We start from the raw sequence: 20,045 nt of genomic DNA, 5'->3' as shown, positions 1-20,045 counted from the left end.
CTCAATCTATGCTCAAGTCCAATGCATGAGAAAAGAAAAATATAGTGAGCATTTGAAGGTTTAAAAACCCTCCTCACTCTCAATCTCAAACACTCTATATCCAAATCCAAATTCAAACCCAAATACACGGCGGAGAAAGCAGTGCATTGGGGTCTGTTGCAGTGGTCGACCGAGAGTGATTCAAAGTCCAGAGTGCTAACAACTATACCATAGAACCACACACCTGCATCATTGAGTAACTCTAAAAGGTGACGGTTGAGTTAGAACTAGTAGATTCAAAGTTGAAAGTACTTATCACTACCCACCACTACTCTAAAGGTGAAAGTCCTACTAAGAATCAAACTCAAGTCGTTGGATTCATTCGAGTGCTAACTACTACAACATAGAACCACATACTTTATTATTAAGTCTAAAAGGGGAAGGTCTTACTGGAAGTCGAACCCAGGTCGTTGGATAGTGCTAACTAAAGAGTAAGGTCCTACTAGGAGTTAAACACACTACACCATAAAACCACACACTTTTATCATTAAGTAAGTCTAGAAGGTGAAGGTCCTACCAGGAGTCAAACTCAAGTCGCTGGATTTAAAGTCAAGAGTACTAATCACTACACCATAGAACTACATGCCATTATCAAGGAGTAACTCTAAAAGGTGAAGGTTCTACCGGAAGTCAAACCCAAGTCGCTGGATTCAAAGTCGAACCACCATACATCTTTATCATTGGTGAAATGTGATTCGTTTTAAACTTTTATATAAGATTTAAGGGTATTTTTGAAGTTTTTGAAAAAAGAATTAAAGAGTATTAATGATACTTTAAAAAAATAAAATTAACCGAACTTTTTTTTAGACTTTTTAAGTCTTAAAGGTATATTGGAAACTCTTTGACATATATTTTTATTAAGAAAAAGAAGTGGTCTTGGATTTGAAATTTGGATTTAGGATGATTACAACATTCCTTTGCACCCCTAATAATATGATTAGGCTATCTATAAGAATCTCAATAGTTCTATCATTCAAGGGTAAGGTCAAGTATGAGTTCATCTATGTAATCGAAAACGGTGAGATCTCACATTAGTTAGAGAAGAATAAATCACTCTTTACAAAAGTGTAGAAATCCAGAAAGGAAAGTTCAAAGACGACAATATCTAATAGCGGTGGGCTTGGTCTGAATAACTCCTTACAAAGGTGTAGAAATGCAGAAGGGAAAGTCCAAAGATGACAATATCTGCTCGTTGTGGGCTTGGTCTGTTACAAATAGCATCAAAGTCAGACTCCGAGTGGTGTGCCTACGAGGGCGCTGGACCCCCAAGAAGTGGATTGCGAGATCCCACATCGGTTGGAGAAGGGAACGAAGTACTGTGGAAGTCTCCTAAACACATTTTAAAACCCAAAAAAGACGATACAGGAGAACAATATCTGCTAAGTGTGGACTTCGACTTCCAAACAAAACCCAACTTAGAAACCCACCCAGTTGACCTTTAAACATTTATTATTATTCAATAGAAAACCAGGCCAAGTCCAAGTCAACTGCCAAAACATAATGATGCAGATGTTTGGGTAGATATTCTCTGTCCACAAGCAAAACATTTAGCTTTATTTGCAACAATATACCTTCAGTTTATGCTGACAACCAATCTAAGTTGTTATCTGCACCAAATCTGAGAGAAATTCCAAAGGCAGATGATGAACACAAGAACAAGATGCTTACTGGTTTCTCTAGCTCTTGTACTAGCTGTTCAAGCTCAAGATCAATCAGGTAAATCCTGTTCTTCATACCACTACAAAATCTGTATAAACATTCTTTAAACTCTCTTTGGCTCATATAATCTCTCAGGTTTTATAAGCTTGGATTGCGGATTACCAGCAAACTCAAGATACAAAGAATCAAAGACAAACATAAACTACATGTCAGATGCAGCTTACATAAACAGTGGTGAAAGCCAGAGCATAAACTCAACGTTCAAAAGCTTATTTGATAGACAACTACAGTCCCTTCGAAGCTTTCCTCAAGGCATCAGGAACTGCTACAATATAAGCAATATTATCAGTGAAAGGAAATACTTGATTCGAGCAAGCTTCTTGTATGGAAATTATGATGGGTTGAGTAGCTTACCAATCTTTGAACTCTACTTTGGAGATAGCTTGTGGGTTAAAGTGGAGAATTTGTTTGAATATGTTGAGACCTACAAAGAAATTATACATATTCCATCAGCAAATAGAGTGCAAATCTGTTTGATTAATACAGGAAATGGAGCACCTTTCATCTCTGCATTGGAGTTTAGACCTTTACCTGATGAATCTTACCCAATTCAGTTTGGATCCTTCTTGAATTTTGTTCGTTTGGATATGGGGTCAGTAACGAATGTATCATACAGGTGAGTTCTTATTGATTCATCAAATTTGATAGGAATTGCGTTATATCATGAATTCCACTTCGATTGGAGAGTGGATTCTAAAGGGGTGGATTGCGAGATCCGACATCGATTGGAGAGATGAATGAGTGTCTAATGAGGACGTTGGGCTCCGAAGGGGGTGGATTGTGAGATCCCACATCAGTTCGATAAGGGAACAAAGCATTTTTTATAAGAGTGTGGAAACTTCTCCCTAGCATACGCATTTTAAAAACCTTGAGAGAAGGCCCAAAAGAAAAAGCTCAAAGAAGACAATATCTGCTAGTGGTGGGCTTGAACTATTAGTAATGGTATCAGAGTCAGGTTCCGGGTGATGTGCCAACGAGGAGGCTGAGCCTCGAAGGGGAGTGGATTATGAGATCTCACACCAACCGAGGAGAACGAAACATTCTTTATAAGGGTGTGGAAACCTCTCCCTAGCAAACGTGTATTAAAAACCTTGAGGGGAAACATGAAAGAAAAAGCCCAAAAAGAACAATATCTGCTAGCGGTAGGCTTAGGCTATTACATTTCTTCTTTTGAGTGCGTGCCTTTGTTTCAGGTACCCTTACGATGTTTTCGATCGAATTTGGAGTCCTTTCAATAACAAGAACTTCAGACAATTAAATACCTCTCTTACTATAGATGCCAAGGACCACACCCTGCATCATCCAGCAGCCATTGTGATGGGAACTGCCATAACCCCAAAGAATGCAACTCAATCTATTGAACTTTGGTGGGAATCAGATGATGAAAATACTCAATATTATATATATCTTCACTTTGCTGAGTTAGTAGAGCTTCAACCAAAACAATTCAGGGGCTTCAACATCAGTCATAATGGAGAATATTGGGGTGGACCTATTGTTCCTGATTACTTGTATACAAGCAGCATTTATAGCACTAAACCATTGGGATTCCCTCAAAAGCAACACAAATTTTCATTCTTTCGAACTGAGAATTCAACACTTCCTCCAATAATCAATGGATTAGAAGTTTATTACCAAATTCAAGTCTCAGAATTAGAATCAGATCAAGGAGATGGTACGTTGATTTAACTTTCTGGGGTACTGAAATTTGAACTTGTTTGTTGATTTCATGAATGGATTGTACTGAAAAATAGTGGATGCAATGAGGAAAATAAAGTCAATTTATGGAGTAATGAAAGATTGGGAAGGAGATCCATGTATCCCGAGAGCATATCCTTGGAGTGGTGTAGGTTGTACCAATGAGTCAATCCCAAGAATCACATCACTGTGAGTAGCATGCTTTGTTTAGAAAGTTACCTTATCGTTTAAGTTTGCTATCCAACAGAACATGTTGAGATGAATGAACTGATATCAATTTTATAGGAACTTGTCATCAAGTGGTTTGACAGGTGACATATCTCCAGATATCTCTGATCTAACAGCCTTAGAAACTCTGTAAGTATCTCTCGTTTAAATGATAACTAAACTGGAATCTCTAGATTCATTGTTCATGAGATCCTACGTCGATTGGGGAGAAAAACGAAGCATCCTTTATTAAGGGTGTGGAAACCTCTCCCTAGCAGACGCGTTTTAAAAACCTTGAGGGGAAGCCTGAAAAGGGAAACCCGAAGAGAACAATATCTACTGGCGGTGGGCTTGGGATGTTAAAAATGGTATCAGAGTCAGACACCAGGCGATGTGGCAGCGAGGAGGCTGAGCCCCCAAAGGGGGTGGACGCGAGGCAGTGCAACAGCGAGGACGCTAGGCCCTAAAGGGTGGTGGATTGTGAGATCCCACGTCGGTTGGAGAGAAGAACGAAACATTCTTTATAAGAGTGCAGAAACCTCTCCCTAGCAAACGCGTTTTAAAAATCTGGAAAACCCAGAAAAGAAAACTGAAAGAGGACAATATCTGCTAGCAATGGGCTTGGTCGTTACCATGTCTATCTTAAAACCAATTACAACAAATTGAGTTTGAATCTCAGGGACTTGTCAAACAACAGCTTAACAGGAGAACTGCCTGATGCTCTATCAAAACTGTCAAACCTCAAAGTTCTGTAAGTTACTTCAGCTGAAAAAATAAAGTCAAAGAACCAAGCAGTTTGTCGGATGATTGAATTTCTTTGGTCTATTCCCAGAAACTTGGAGAACAACAATCTCTCATGTCCACTTCCACCTGAACTCATAAGAAGACTCAATGATAGCTTACTATCATTACGGTCTCTTTCTTGGACCATCATAACTTATAAATAATTTTCAATTCAAAGCTGTAAGTCTAACATGTCAGCTTATGAAAATCTAATCATGACAGCATGAAAGGCAATCCAAATCTAGAAGCACATTCTTTAGTTCAATGCACCGGAAAGCAGGAAGAGGAGAAACATAAGGAGAAGAACAAGTTCATCATTCCAGTAGTAGCATCAGTGGGAGGCGTGCTTGCCATTGCCACCATTGCAGGGGCTGTCTTTTGTATAGCTAGAACAAAAAGGAAAGAAGAAGATAAAGAGGTCTTGGAGGTTGGTAGCAGTTCATTGGAAACTAGAAGGCAGCAGTTTACTTATTCTGAAGTTGTGAAAATGACCAACAATTTTGAGAAGATTCTTGGTAGAGGTAGCTTTGGAGCGGTTTACCATGGGTTGGTTGATGATATTCAAGTGGCTGTGAAGATGATAGCTCCATCAGCAATACAAAGCAACGATCAATTTAAAGCAGAGGAATGTAGTATTTGGATATTCTCATAAAAAAGTTAGCTCACAGTTGTTTATAAGACTAAAAAGATGCTATTTTCATACAGGTTACCACACTTCTTAGAGTTCACCACAGGAACTTGACAAGCCTTGTAGGGTACTTGAACGAAGGAACTCACCTTGGCCTCGTTTATGAGTATATGGACAACGGAAGCTTAGCACAGCGCCTTTCTGGTAATCTTCCTGCCCTTAGCAAATATTTGAAACAAGTTATATTGAAAATCTTAGATCCATTTCAGTTTAAAAAAATGAAAATTTGAGGTTTTCTACTTGCTTTTCATTGAATATGCAGAGATGGGTTCAGGAGTCATAAGTTGGGAAGATAGACTACGAATAGCTATGGATGCAGCTCAAGGTGTGTTTTCATTCAAACATCTTCACATAATAGCACAATCTCCCTGCTAGTAGATATTGTCCACTTTGGCTCGTTATGTATTGTTGTAAGCCTCACGATTTTAAAATGCGTCTGCTAGGGAGAGGTTTTCACACCTTTATAAGAAATGTTTTGTTCCCTTCTCCAACCAATGTAGCACAAGTTCACGGTGTCTAGCTGTGATACCATTTGTAATAGCTCAAACTCACCGCTAATAGATATTGTCCGTTTTGGCTCGTTACGTATGGCCGTAAGCCTCACGGGTTTTAGACGCATTTTAAAAACCTTGAGAGGAAGCCCGGAAGGGAGAGCATGAAGAGGACAATATCTGCCAACGGTAGACTTGGACTGTTACAAATGGTATCAGAGCTAGACACTGAGCATTACTTCCGCTGGGCCCCTAAGGAGGGTGGATTGCGAGACCCCACATTGTTTGGAGAGGGAAACAAAGCATTACTTAGAAAGGTGTGGACACCTCTCCTTAGTAGACACGTTTTAAAAACCTTGAGTAGAAGCCCAAAAGGAATGCTAAAAAAAGACAATATCTACTAGCGGTGGACTTGGGCTTGGGTTGTTACACATCCCGAATCAGCATATTTTTTTTGTTTTACGCCCTGTAATTCGATCTACTAAAAACTAAAAACCTGCAGGGCTTGAGTATCTACACTATGGTTGTAAGCCTCCATTAGTCCATGGAAATATGAAACCAACAAACATCTTGTTAACCAAAAATTTTCGAGCTAAGCTTTCCGACTTCGGTATCTCTAAGAGCTACCCAACCGATGATAAGACCGGTTATCTCGACCCGGAGTAAGTACTAACTTCAAACATTCCTCAATGGTGTCATTTATTTTTCTCTTAAAAGAACAATCTATAGAGATAAATTTTGAACAAACTTCATGGATTGACTCTCAGGTATAGAACATCAAACAGGCCAAGTCCAAAAAGTGATGTGTATAGCTTTGGGGTTACTTTGTTGGAGATGGTGAGCTGCAAACCAGTGATATCAAAATCTCAAGGCCAGGATTCAGTTCATATAATTAAATGGGTTGGTTCCATGGCTGCACAAGGTGATATTATGAACATAGTAGATCCAATATTAAAAGGAGAATATAGTATGAACTCTGTCCGGAAAGCATTGGAAGTAGCAATGGCTTGTGTATCAGTGAATGCCGGGAGAAGGCCAACAATGAGTCAAGTGGTGAAAGAACTGAAAAGTTGCTTGGCTGCAGAAATGAGCCGAACACCGGATAGCCACCCTCCTTATTCGACTGAGTCCATTGAAATGACATCCATCTTTATGGTGTTGCCCCCTCGACCGGGTCCCGTGGCGAGGTGAATTTTGTTGGAACGTCGTCGTCTTCCTCCTCCTCCTCCCTGTTCCTTTGGTCTTGGATTTTCCCTTCCAGAATTTATCAAAGTTGTTGGATTTGATCATTAGGCTGTTGAAACCTGAAATGTACAAATTTTGCTTTCAACTTGAACAGTAACCTCTTCTTTGTAGAATATATGTAAATAAGTGTGTCCAGGTATGATAAGCTCTCGTTGCTTTACTTTTGGTTTCCTCAAAAAGTGTCGTACCAATGGAGATAGTATTCCTTACTTATAAACCCATGATCTTCCTCTTAATTAACTAATATGAGACTTTTCTCCCAACAATCCTCCCCTCGAACAAAGTACACCAGAGTCTCCCATGAGGCCTATGGATCCCTCGAACAACCTTTCCTTAATCAAGGCTCGACTCCTCTTTAGAGCCCTTGAACAAAGTACACTCTTTATTCGACACTTGAGTCACTTTTGACTACATCTTCGAGACTCACAACTTTTATGTTCGACAATTGAGAATTCTATTGACTTGGCTAAGTTAAGGGCATGACTCTGATACTATGTTCAATATCACGACCTCCACAATAGTATGATATTGTCACTTTGAGCATAAGCTCTCATGGGTTTACTTTTGGTTTCCTCAAAAGGTATCATACCAATGGAGATAGTATTTCTTAATTATAAACCCATGATCTTCTCCTTAATTAGCCAACATGAGACTTCTCTCCCAACAATTCTCAACAATCCTCTCATCGAACAAAGTACACCATAGAGTCTCCCTTGAGGCCAATGGAGCTCACGAACAGCCTCCCCTTAATCGAGGCTCAACTCCTTCTCTAAAGCCCTCGAATAAAGTACACTATTTGTTTAAAACTTGAATCACTTTTGACAACACCTTGGGTCTCACAACTTCTTTGTTTGACACTTGAGGATTCTATTGACATGACTAAGTTAAGGGCATGACTCTAATACCATTTTCAAAATCACGGACCTCCACAAATAGTATGATATTGTCCACTTTGAACATAAACTCTCATAAGAAATACACATCTCCATTGGTATGAGGCCTTTATACTTAAAAGTGAATAATATTATATCATTGTAAAAGCCCTTATAGCTCAGTGGTAGAGCGTTAGTCTTGTAAATTGAAGGTCCATAGTTAAATCCTGCGTGAGGACAAAAATATGTATTCGTAAGTATATCATAAATTTTATAAAGTGGTTGGACATCTACATTGGTATGAGGTCTTTATATTCAAAGTGCATAATATGATATCATTGTAGAAGCCCTTATAGCTCAATGGTAGAGTGTCAGTCTTGTAAACTAAAGGTACGTGGGCAAAAATTAGTATGAGGTCTTTTTTGGAACCGAAACAAGCCTATCTCTATTGTTACGATCAGGATAAGCAAGACATATAACTTAGATTTGAAAAATAAATTTGGCAGATACACATATGCATCCAGAAAGAATGACCTCCAAATCTTGTTTTCCGGGGGAACAAAACAACCTACCCGGTATTAACCACCGCAAGACAGACCAATAAGAGATCAACACGTGTCCTTTGACAATTCATTTCAAGACTTTTTTCTCAACAACACCCTATGTGATGTCTCCATTGGTTAGACAAAGTCAACTGTCGGAAAGCCTACAAAATAAGAGTCCAATTAAATGGCCCAAAACAATAATAATAAAAAACAATATCTTTTTCTTTGCCCTCCTCTAAAGTTTGTTACTTTGGAATGGGCCCACATCCTTTATGACAAAACCAAACCAAACCAAACCAAACCAAACCAAACCAATCCAATCCAATCCAAATGAATGGTTAAATGCCCCAACCCCACACCCCACAACACATGATCGCATCATCAATATCAATTTGCATCCTTCCAATCAATGAATGAATTCCCAAATATCTCCCCTTTTTTGGGTATTTTTCTTTGAGCATTAAACAAAAGAGCGGGTTCGAGCGAAGGATGATCAAGTTGTCACAAGAAGTGTTTGATAGACATGATCTTATTGCAAGTTACGATATTCGAGTGTTGACAATCCAGCCCAGGCTTCGGTTGTGAAGTCTATTTAAGTTACTGGAATCACCAACTCAACCATCCCGAAATTTTTGGTTGATCCAAAAGATTTCCCCACCCCAACCTACCTGTGCACACTCCTACCAAATTTGTTAGGTTGAAATAAAACTGCTCAAAAGGTCAAACAAAAGGTCGAACTAAGATCCTAAGAAATCCGAGTGGTAATTACTCCGATTCTCTTCATAAACTAAACAAGGTTAGGAGAAACCATAGTGGCAAGAGAGAGATAGAAGAAGATTTAATAGGAAGGCAAAAAAGAAGGAGAAAGCATGTGGATACCAATAAATTTGGGTTGATTCCCAAGAGCACGCTTTGGATTGAATCAAGGAGACCACCCCACTGACTTTGGCTCTCATTTCCAAACAGAATGTTTCAAAAGCATTGGTAATAACACTTATAAAATTGAATCAAAACACATTACAATTGTTATTACAAAGTAAAAAGTTTGATTCTTTTTCAATTACAAACACAAAGCTTCAAAAGTAACATTCACTTTCAACTTAATCATATTGTTATTATTACTAACCTTTTCCCTCTGCTACTCACAAAAAGTTAAACGCTTAATCAATCCATCATCATTCTAAAACAACCAACTCTTACATTTTCACTTCTAAGGATATGATTCGTTCGTAGTTGATGTGTTACAATGTTGTTATAATCGAACTTGTTGTAACATGATATAGTGTAACAGTCAAACTCCATCGCTAGTAGATATTGTTCTCTTTAGACTTTCTCTTATACATTTCTTTTCAAGGTTTTTAAACGTGTCTACTAGGGAGAGGTTTTCACGCCCTTATAAAGAATGTTTCGTTCTCCTCTCCAACTGATGTGGGATCTTACAATCCATCCTCTTTCGAGGCTCAGCGTCTTTGTTGGCACTCGTTCCCCTCTCCAATCGACATGGGATCTCACAATTAGAGTAAGAGGTTTGTATTTGAATTTGTGTTAATATTGATTTTCGCTAATTGGGTCTTCTTCAAATTTTGAAGTTCAATAACGAAAGACGTTAGTCGGTGATTTGGGAAGATTTACGAACACTCGTGCTTATTACTCGACAACGTAGGAACAAATGGAGTATCAGTATTCTAATGATCTAAGTTAATGTGAATTTATTGGTTTAATATTGAAGATTGAAACATGAAGAAGCAAAGTGAAGGTACAATATCAGTTCAGTTTTGGGGAAATTGGTCATGGGATAATGATGAAGATGATTGTATGGGAAAAGAAGGGTTGAAAGAAAAAGCTAAGCTAGTTGAAGGGCAGTTCAAAGATTCAATCTTTTGCCCAAGATTCTCTAAAGCTTTGATCTGAGACTTCAAGAACTTGAGATAATTTGCAGCTTCATCAAGCATTGATGCAGTATCCATTTTGTCCCCACCAGGAACAAGCCTTTGCAAAACCCTAATTCTTTCACTGATTCTCTCTCTCCTTTGCCTTGCTGCTACTGTTTGTGGGTCTGTTGAGATCCTCATGTTCTTCCTTTTGGGCTTTTCTATCCCTTCTACCCCCAAATTCACTGGCCTCAAAGCTGCTGCTCTGTATATCATTTCCTTCATTTGTGCTATGGCTTCTGGGTCAGGCTCTTGATCAATACATGATGATCCTGATGAACATGATTGTTGGAAGTTGATGTTTGATGAACTTGGTGGCTTTTCTGATCTGGGTTTCTTTGATTTTGGTTGATTTTGATCTGTTATGATCCTAAACCCTCCACTGTTTGAAGTTGAATTAGAGAGATTCTTGATGGTGTTGGAAAAAACAGAGTAATCTGTAGATTCTTGATGGGTTCTCTTTGTAGTTGCTGCATTGCTTCCAAAGTTCCATAAATTTGTGTAATCTGTTAAGATCATTGGCACTGATCCATCATTATCTTCAACTGATGTGTCTGTGTTGCTATTTGTAGCTGAAAGCAAGCAGTCCAATGACTCGAGAGAGCACGCTGTAACCGACGTCGATTTACCGTCGTCGAACCCATAGGGTGCAATAGCATCCATGTCTTTGGATGTTGCAAAGCTTGTCAATGGAGGGCTCATTGGGAGATCTTGAACTGAGTTGAAGAAGTGAGAATTTGAATTGGATATCATGAACCTTTCTTCAACTCCTTGTTGGTAATTGCTCCAAAACGACACCGGCGACGTCATGTTTGTTGTTGCAACTCTCGACCTATATCCATCCCGGTTCAAATAATCCATTACTACTACTTCAACTTCCTGAAACATATTACACAAAGTCGTTTCTCGTTTCTTGTTTCTTGTTTCTAAAGAAGAATTCACGAAACTTACCGAAAAAGACCGATCTGTCGGGCTCGAGCTCGAGCTCTTTCCCTCAGCTATTCAAACTCCTCCTTTTGTACATTCTTGACCAACTCTTTCCTAATTTGGAAAATGGTGAGGAAACTAAGACAATAGGAACAAGACACAGCTATTGCTTATGTCATTTTGTTGACAACTAATGTTTGGAAATGGAAAGAGAAACTCCAAAACAAGAAAAAAAAAGGGAAAGCCGAGCGAAAATCAAAACATCGCAAACAAGAACATAGAACAAGAACAAGAACACAAACATGAACATGAACAAGAACATAGAAAAACACGAGAATTTTGTACTTTGGAGGGCCGAAGAAAGGTTTGGTTTTTAAAGGAGGGAGTGAAAAGAAAAGTATGGAAAGGGAAGGGTATAAATGCAAACAAAATATTGGTAATGGTACTTTGAAGATGCAAAAAATGTGCAAAAGGGGAAGAAAGGAAAAATAATAAAATTAAATTAAAATAAACCGTTGACAGAAATATAATGCCTTTGAAAAAGATAAGCTTTTTTTTATTATTTTATTTATTTATTTATTATTATTATTATTATTATTATTTGTCAGTTTGGTGGGAGAAGAATAAGATTTCAGTGATTCATTTTTTATTCTAACCTATATTGGAAAATGGAATTTTCTTTTTAATATTATAATATTTTTATTTTTCTATTTTTAAATTTCCAAATATTTTAACCTGATTTGGGGTAAAGTTGTAATTTTGACTGACTAAAAGCATCTTTCTGCAAAATAATAATAATAATAATAATAATAATAAACTTTTTTGTATTAATCATAGCTTTACCTTTTCTCTTTTGCAAAATTGAGGCTAAATGATTCAGTAATTATTTCATCTATTAGATATAAAGATTCTTTTTATCTAATAGAATCCTAAATGCAAGAGTAACGAAACATTCATTACGAGGATATGGAAACTTCTACTTAATAGACGCGTTCTAAACTGTGAGGCTGACAGCGATACGTAACAGATTAAAGTGGACAATATCAACTAACAGTGGGTTTGAGATGTTACTAATAATATCAGAGTAGTGTGCTAGCGAGGACATTGAGTCATAAGTAGAGTAGATTGTGAGATCCCATATTCATTAAAGAGATCAACGAAACATTTCTTACCAGGGCGTGGAAACCTTTCATTAATAGACATGTTTTAAAATTGTGAGACTGACGACAATCCATAACAGATTAAATCTGAAAGTTTGTGTTTTTAAAACTCAAGGAGCTCTTCGATAAAAACTTGAAAGTAAAAGGATTAAACTTGCAATTTAACGAGATATTAATGATGAATATCGAAAAGTAAATGGGCTCGATACAAGGTATGGAGATGGGAGGTAGGTTGGGGGAAGAATTAAATGGGGATTGAAGAACATGAGAGTTGTTGCTGTTTGTTGTTCACAAATTAAGGGAAGAAAGTCAGAGAGGAGAGGATAAGAGACCCAAGTTGGTTAATTATTTATATTAAAAATTGTTCATTGTTCATTGTTCATCTTATCTCCCTGGTTTTATTGCTGCTTGCTTACATAATAGGTGAAAGAGAATCAAAATGGCTGCTGAGTTGTGAGCTATGAGCTATGAGCTGAGCTGAGCACCCACCCACATGCTCCCCATAATCACTCACCTCATTTAATACCCGATCTGTTTTGAGTTTAAAAGTTTGAATTCAAGTCGTTTGTGTGAGTTACAAGTTTGTCGAAATAGGGTTGATTTCAAGAATTCACCCATAACGCATTTGCATTTTTTTTTGTTTAAGAGCTTTTGGTTACCCTAAATCTGACTCGTGAGATAGATGTTAGTGGAAAAAATTATACTCTCATTTGTGTTGTTTTCTTTATAAGTTACTCGAGTTTTGAATTTGAGTAAACGGTTTATGAGCTTTTCAGATATAGAGTCGATTTCTTTAACCTAGTTACGTTAAATCTAACTCTTTTGATAGGAGTGTTTGGAAGATTCAATGACCTGAAAAACTTAATCAACCCAACCCAACTTAACTCGATCCAAGCTAACGCACGAACACACTTTAACTTGTAACATGATTCCTTACGAAAAACATTTTTACTTTTTTATTAAAGTTGGGCAAAAATGTATATCATCAACTAAGAAATTAGATAATGGAATCCCCTCGTTCCTCGCTTTCCTTGTAATCAACTTCTTAATCCTAATTTCACAATGTCCAACTCGTCATCAGCTACGTGTCGATCAAGTTTGAATTGGAAACGTAACTTATGAGTTTACAAAATGGACAAGTATTATCTGATTCATACAAGTAACACATCATGTTCTGTCTCATTTTTAACATTTTTTCAACTTGTATCAAACTTTGGATCATCACTTCCCCATTTCTTTTTTATTATTCCCATAGAAATTTTCTCCCCCACATGACATCTATTAAATTTTAATAGTTTAAATTTATTAACATTAGGACACAAAATACATAATCAAAAGTTTGAAAATCTATCAGGTAAAAGTGGGTCCCCTATCACTTCGAGAAAGCTGCACCAAATCTTTCTCTGGATTGTTCTTTCGCCGTTCAAGTGCCTACGGTACCAATTCATATTTGGTTATCCAAAGCTCATGTAGGACCTAGGATCCGTCTGTCTTGGGAGAAATTTTTTTAAAATTGGGAACCTACGGGCTTGTAAGATTTTCTATACCCATATTTCCTTAAGCCCCACTTAGGGGTGGCGTTTAAGTAACCCATGTCATACTTTCAAGAAAAGCTCGAACAACATTCAACAAAAGGGTACATGTATTCGAAATCAGATACAAAATTAAAAGTTTAAAATTTTATAAAATTCAGGTTTATTATACAAACGAGTAGGTGATATATATAAAAAATAATAATAATAATAATAGAGTGGGGGTAAAGTCAAATGAGGGTGTTGCTTTGGTAGTGTGAATGAATTTGGGTCCATTTTATCTCCTCATTTCATCATGCAAATTCGACCGTTGATGGCTCAATTACGATGGAAAAAGACCAAATCAAGGCCATTAAATCCGTTACAATGCATTTTTCCAATTGGTCCCCACATATATCCTTGTCATCAATTCCATTATTACATCTCACACGTGAACGCAACCATCCTTTCACACGTTGCACCTTCTCATTGGTTCATCTCCTGACAACAATTGTCTCACGTGGAAATTCCCAACAGCGAAGCCTTGCTGGCCTTCCACCACCGCCCCTAAAAAATTCCCATCTGTCTTTTAAAATTAACGTCATCTCTTTTTCCGTCATTTTATTTCTTGTCCTCTTTCGTGGAAAAAAAATAATAATAAAAAATTGTACTCCCCTCAATACACACCGTTCCAAAACTCTTCATGATATTTACACGGCCCAAATAGGCTTGTTGGGCTCCACTAAGTGGGCCGGTTGAAATTAAAAGAAGGCCCAAGTTCATTAAAATCCCGAAGCGTGGGACGACATGTCGTATCCGACAATGTGCACGTGTGATTATAATATTGATTTAAATCAATCTTTTTGTGTTTTTTTTTTTTTTTATATTTTATATTTTTAAATAATTAAAAAAGAAAAAGAAAAAGAAAAAGAAAAAAAGAGAGAAATGTTTGTGGTCAAATTTACCAACAAAATCCACATCCCCAATTAGTCGCTCTGGGTTGAATCAATGCCACCGGAAAAAGAAAAAGGAAAATATTTTGAGTCCAAGCTTTTGAGAGATGTTTTATTTGTTTGTTGAAGACGATCTTTAACGGATTTTTCGTTTAAAGATTGGCGAAATGGAACCAAAAACATAAGGTTCTAACATGAACAACGTAGCCAAAATACTCCTCCATGTGCTGGATTCAGTCACTGCCCCACAATCTAAATTCAAAACCCTTTTTCTTCTTTAATCCTTTTCAATCTTCACCACAACCCCCTTTCTTCTTCGGTACCCATGGCTATGGAGATCTGACGGACTTCAACAAGGAGTGTTTCATTTTGTGTTCTTCTCTGCATTTTTCTTGTTTTTTCCATGAATTTCTGTCGGAATTTTGTTCATTTGAAGTGGGCTGATGATGGGTGTCTGTCAATTTGTGAATCTCTTGCCAAAATTAATGGTTTTTCTTTCTGGGTTTGCTGAATTTTGTGATTTCATGGTTGTTGTTTGATGATTGATGGGTTTTTTTTTTCTGTTTTTGAAATGAAAATCCGTTGTTTTGACATAGAGATTCATGGAATTGGGTTCTTCTGGTGAGTTTGTTTCGTTTGGGGGTTTTGGTGAGAGGATGAGAGGGGGGAAAGATGAACAAAGATTGTTGAGTCCCATGTTCCCTAGGCTCCATGTCAATGACACCGACAAAGGTGGCCCAAGAGCTCCTCCAAGGAATAAAATGGCTCTCTATGAGCAGCTCACCATTCCTGCTCAAAAGTTTTCCCCTGGATCAGCTTCAGCTGCTGCTCCTCTTCCGCTCGGTACTCCGATGACCTCGACATCCTCCAGCCATGTATGCTTAATTGTTTACTGCAATTCTTCATGCCTCACATGTTTATCAATGCATCAGTGTTTCACTTTTTTTGTCTTTTGATTGTTCTTTTAGAAGCCAAAAACTGAAACCATACATTCATATTGTTGAGAACGGTTGGGAGAGGAGTCCCACGTTGGGTAATTAACGGTTGATCATGGGTTTATAAGTAAGGAATGCATCTCTAGTGATATGAGACACGTTGGGAAAACCAAGAATAAAGGCAGGAGAGCTTATACTCAAAGTGGACAATATCATACCATTATGGAAGGTTGTGATTTCTAATATGATATTAGAGTCATGCCCTTAACTTAGTTATGTCAATAAAATCCTCAAATGTCGAACAAGTAAGTTGTGAGGCCCGAAAGTGTAGTCAAAAGTGACTCAAGTGTGGAACAAAGGTTGTACTATGTTCAAGGGCTCCAGAGATGAGGTCGAGCCTCAATTAAGAGGAGGTTGTTCGAGGGCTCTATAAGCCTCAGGAGAAGCTCTATGGTATACTTTGTTCGAGGGGAGGATTGTTGGGAGAGGAGTCCCACATCGGCTAATTAAGGGGTTGATCATGGGTTTAAAATGAGCCACTATGTTTGGTTTTGAAGCTTCTCGTTCTCTATGCATTTTTGGGTAATGATTGCATGAACTTTGCTTGTTTTGTGCAGTTTGGTGGCAAGAAAAGGGGCATCTTCTCATCGTCCTCCAAGGGCTCGATACAATCTCATCACAACGAGAAGCTTCACGCTTATGATTCTAAAGGAGTTGTGCAAAGCAATGAGGCAAAGTTGCTAAAGACAAGTGTTGTAGCAGCAGGATCATTGTCATCAAATCCTCCAAGCAATTCAATTGCAAAGGTCTTGAATCCCAAGAAGTTTCGGGAAAGGATGTCGAGCGGCAGCACGAGCGAACTTGATAGTTCCAGAAAATATGCGGGGAATGAAGGCGAGGAGCATCCAAATTTGGGCAAGGCTACTCAGGATCATGTAAAGAGGCCTACATTTATCCATTCAGCCACAGATGAGCCTTTGTTGGAGCCAAATACTCGGCCTTCAATGAATTATAGGGACTCTCAAAAGGCAAAGCTGCCCCATCCATCTAAAGAAAACTGGACTTCCACCAGCAATTCGAGCAGACCGTGCGGTGCAAATGTGAGAGCAAATCCCGAAGGCTTGGCCGAACAAAGCTCTGAAGCTCTCCAAGACAATGTGGGGTGCGCTGAGGTTAGTGGTTTGGAAAATTCGTCACCAAGAGATGGTGACAGAAATGTGGCTAACGAGTTCGAGAAGTTTGCTACCGTGCGTTTGAGAGAAGTAGAACATAAACACAATGTTTCAGAGGCTTCCGTAGTAGATTCAGCTACAGCTCCAAATATCTCCCCTGATGTCGTCGTCGGGTTGATCGGTGAAAAACAATTCTGGAAAGCTCGAAAAGCGATTTCTCAGTGAGTATTCTTCTCAATTTTAGTTTTAGCTGCTGGGTTGAATTATCTGTTCCCTTATTCCCATTTTTTTGCTACTGTTTTCAGTCAGCAAAGGATTTTTGCAGTACAAGTGTTTGAGCTGCATAGACTCATAGAGGTACACCATCATTTGGCTCTACTGATTACTTAAATGTTTCGTTTCGTCGTCGTATTCGTAGCCCGTTCTCCTTTACTTTTAAACGCTTTACTCCTTGAATTCAACATAGGTTCAAAGACTCATTGCTGGTTCACCACACATATTACTTGAACACTATTTAGACAAACCTCCATCCGCTCTGTCTGCTGTTAAGAACAAGCCAACGAAGTGTGCTGCGCAACAGCCGGTTCGAACCGCCACGGTGAAAGGCTATCATCAACGGCCAAATCCCGTTTTCGACACCAAATGTGCAGATAAGAATCCTCTTGCCAAGCTTCCTTTACCTTCTTTTAACAACAAGGACAACAGTAAACTTGCCCTTACTCGACAAACAAGCTACGAGCTTCGAGTAAAAGACACGCCACAAACTCCGATAGTTGCTGTTCCAAAATCAGCTCCCTGGTGCATTAGCCACCCTACACCAGGAAACCAATGGCTGGTTCCAGTTATGTCTCCTTCTGAAACTCTTGTTTACAAACCATATACAGGACCATGCCCTCCGACTGCAGGATTCGTGACACCGATGTACGGTAACTATGGATTAACGAGCCTAAACACAGGCAGTGGAGACTTTTACACCCCAGCTTATGCTGTTCCTACTTCTAACCACCAAGGGTTCGGATATTTTCCGGGCATGATTCCCTTGAACCAAATGTACTTTCCACATGTACCAGTAACGAATCAATCGATGTCGGGGTCAACTCCAGATCAAATGAGTCTGTTTGCTGCTAAAGTGAAATCAAAAGAACAGGAAAAGCAGATATCAACGGGGGATATCAACTGCTTGGCGCATCAAGAAAACTCGTGCGATATGCCAAGCCAAACGAGCCATTCGATGCCGTTTCGTGCTCGGAAAGTTCACGGATCGATGGGACGTACAGGTAGTAGCAGCTCTGAGAGAGGCAATGGAGATGTGCTTCCTCTTTTTCCTACTGAACCACCAGGAGTTGAGGAGTCCAGTCCTAATGCAGACATGAGTGAGCAGAAATCAAGGGCAATCAAGGTTGTGCCTCACCATCCTAAATCTGCTACTGAATCAGCGGCTAGGATATTTCAGTTGATACAAGAAGAAAGAAACCAATTATGATGTATTTCAGTTCATCTGGGATGTGATATATCCACACTGTTGTCAATATTCTTATAGAAATGTAAGAAAATTTTGTCTGTAATCATGTTCTTCTGATTAGTGAAAATGTGAATAGATTTCTGAAAGGTGTACAGAATCAAACTCTTTTCGTTCTTGATGACATGATCCACGATTGTAATCTCGGAGATTTCTTCGGCGTTCTCCCTCTAATATTCGATCATCGAGGATTAACTAAGAAACATTTAACTCCGTCACAAATGCGCCAAATGCTTTAAGCGCAGAACATTGAAATTCCGTGAAGAACACATATTGATATCGATCAAACATCGTATTTATCTTTCTCATACACATCTAGATATTGAATTTGTTGTTAGAAGAACATATGAAAGCTGAATATCGAATCCTTAGATATCCAAAGATGACCTCGAAAAAAGGATTATTACAAGAGAAACACAGAGCAAGAGATCAAGAGAGAGAAGTTTGGCGATGTTCTCCTAGACCTAAAACCGCGAACGCATACCTAAAACAACCAAAATCAACGTCGAAACGCTTGATTCATGCCATGAAAGAGATCTTCGACGACTGTACGTTCATCTGAGGTACGTTTTGCGTTCCTCCTACGTGCATCGTCATCGGGAACGAGATATCGGTTTCGATTTTTCAAGAACCTAATAGATCTGTCGTTTTAAGCATCTACAAGCCACTGTGGTGAGGAGAGAGAAGAAAATCGGAAAAACTCGCCGAGTCAGGGGGAAGAAGACGAATCCGTCGGATCCGGATTCGGGTCGGACTAAACCCATAACCCACTACCCATCCATTTGGTTTCGGCCCAATGCGCGCCTCGGCCCAGATCCAGTAGGCAGCGTAGTGTCGACACAATCCACCTACAGCACGAGGTCCAGGCCCAACACCCGCATCAGCACCCCAAACCCGTGCCTCGACCCGAGAGAGAAATGCAACGTGGCCCTCTCCGGTGGCTTAAATGGCTCGGCTTGGGTCCGCGGCTCAGTACCATGCTCTGTTTCACAATTTGGAGTTGAATTTAATTTAGAATTGTGAAATACTGAAAGGAATGGGACCACCTAATAGGAAACGAACTCCAACGGCACTTGAAGCAACTTTCAAGGAACGGAAGCTAACATAATTTAAATTAAGGAGAACGCCGGCTAATGCCAACTAAGTAAGTGACCTTACTATAGGATAGGCCAAACAATTGCTTGCATGACGACATGTGCCTAGTGGCACTGACATGTATCTTTTATGCTTTATAATTATGATGTATGATGAAATGTATGGTTATATGATTACTTTTGATGATGTTTTATGATGATTATGATGTGTTACAGTAACGCTGTATGATGACGACGATGCATGATGATAGGATAATGTAGATTATGTTATTTACTTAATATGACATTATTTTCTATATTAAGTTGTGAGCATGTTGTGAATGTCATACAAAATTATGACGATAATTATGCTTAGAACATCACTCAAGATAACTTTAATGCTGATTATAATATGGGAAGTTAATGTACATATATTACTTATATAATATAAGAACGGACCTAGGGTTGTGTCATAAAGATGTTTTAAAGACGATAAAGTATAGGGACCTTATGCATGTCTGTATGTACATAAACATCGGGATATTTTCCTTTTTTTTTTATGGTGAGTACGGACGTG

At 38.6% G+C, this 20,045-nt stretch overlaps 3 protein-coding genes across 4 annotated transcripts; 2 read left to right on the top strand and 1 right to left on the bottom strand.

The window, feature by feature from the left end:
• Positions 1-1,621: 1,621 nt before the first annotated feature.
• On the top strand, positions 1,622-7,001 carry LOC111494580 (LRR receptor-like serine/threonine-protein kinase IOS1). The gene is made up of 12 exons (XM_023144540.1): positions 1,622-1,755; positions 1,834-2,374; positions 2,952-3,433; positions 3,513-3,645; positions 3,742-3,813; positions 4,343-4,414; positions 4,496-4,576; positions 4,669-5,071; positions 5,152-5,278; positions 5,397-5,459; positions 6,128-6,287; positions 6,393-7,001. The coding sequence occupies exons 1-12, from the start codon at positions 1,680-1,682 to the stop codon at positions 6,814-6,816; spliced, it is 2,634 nt and encodes an 877-aa protein (XP_023000308.1). The 5' UTR covers positions 1,622-1,679; the 3' UTR covers positions 6,817-7,001.
• Positions 7,002-9,966: 2,965 nt separating this feature from the next.
• On the bottom strand, positions 9,967-11,527 carry LOC111494625 (transcription factor bHLH87-like). Of its 2 annotated transcripts, none has more exons than XM_023144601.1 (2): positions 11,122-11,527; positions 9,967-11,086 (listed from the first exon to the last, which is right to left on the bottom strand). In XM_023144601.1, exon 2 carries the CDS (start codon positions 11,077-11,079, stop codon positions 10,057-10,059), a length of 1,023 nt encoding a protein of 340 aa, XP_023000369.1. In that variant the 5' UTR covers positions 11,080-11,086; positions 11,122-11,527; the 3' UTR covers positions 9,967-10,056. The 2 variants fall into 2 exon arrangements, with proteins under 2 accessions (XP_023000369.1, XP_023000370.1); XM_023144602.1 differs by having other exon boundaries at positions 9,967-11,097; positions 11,170-11,509.
• Positions 11,528-14,811: 3,284 nt separating this feature from the next.
• On the top strand, positions 14,812-18,484 carry LOC111494595 (ELF3-like protein 2). The gene is made up of 4 exons (XM_023144564.1): positions 14,812-15,644; positions 16,322-17,097; positions 17,182-17,233; positions 17,343-18,484. The coding sequence occupies exons 1-4, from the start codon at positions 15,372-15,374 to the stop codon at positions 18,357-18,359; spliced, it is 2,118 nt and encodes a 705-aa protein (XP_023000332.1). The 5' UTR covers positions 14,812-15,371; the 3' UTR covers positions 18,360-18,484.
• Positions 18,485-20,045: the final 1,561 nt, after the last annotated feature.

Source organism: Cucurbita maxima, unplaced genomic scaffold (genome assembly GCF_002738345.1).
Source record: "Cucurbita maxima cultivar Rimu unplaced genomic scaffold, Cmax_1.0 Cma_Scf00020, whole genome shotgun sequence".
Taxonomy (NCBI): Eukaryota; Viridiplantae; Streptophyta; class Magnoliopsida; order Cucurbitales; family Cucurbitaceae; genus Cucurbita; species Cucurbita maxima.
Note: the sequence above shows the minus strand (reverse complement) of the source record. Positions and strands in the feature narration are given on the sequence as shown.

Coding starts and splice junctions, on each gene's coding strand:
- LOC111494580 (XM_023144540.1), top strand. CDS start 1,680: ATGATGAACACAAGAACAAGATGCTTACTGGTTTCTCTAGCTCTTGTA. Junction 1,756..1,833: donor TCAAGCTCAAGATCAATCAG/GTAAATCCTGTT, acceptor ATAATCTCTCAG/GTTTTATAAGCTTGGATTGC. Junction 6,288..6,392: donor ACCGGTTATCTCGACCCGGA/GTAAGTACTAAC, acceptor ATTGACTCTCAG/GTATAGAACATCAAACAGGC.
- LOC111494625 (XM_023144601.1), bottom strand. CDS start 11,079: ATGGATTATTTGAACCGGGATGGATATAGGTCGAGAGTTGCAACAACA.
- LOC111494595 (XM_023144564.1), top strand. CDS start 15,372: ATGGAATTGGGTTCTTCTGGTGAGTTTGTTTCGTTTGGGGGTTTTGGT. Junction 15,645..16,321: donor CCTCGACATCCTCCAGCCAT/GTATGCTTAATT, acceptor TGTTTTGTGCAG/TTTGGTGGCAAGAAAAGGGG. Junction 17,234..17,342: donor AGCTGCATAGACTCATAGAG/GTACACCATCAT, acceptor AATTCAACATAG/GTTCAAAGACTCATTGCTGG.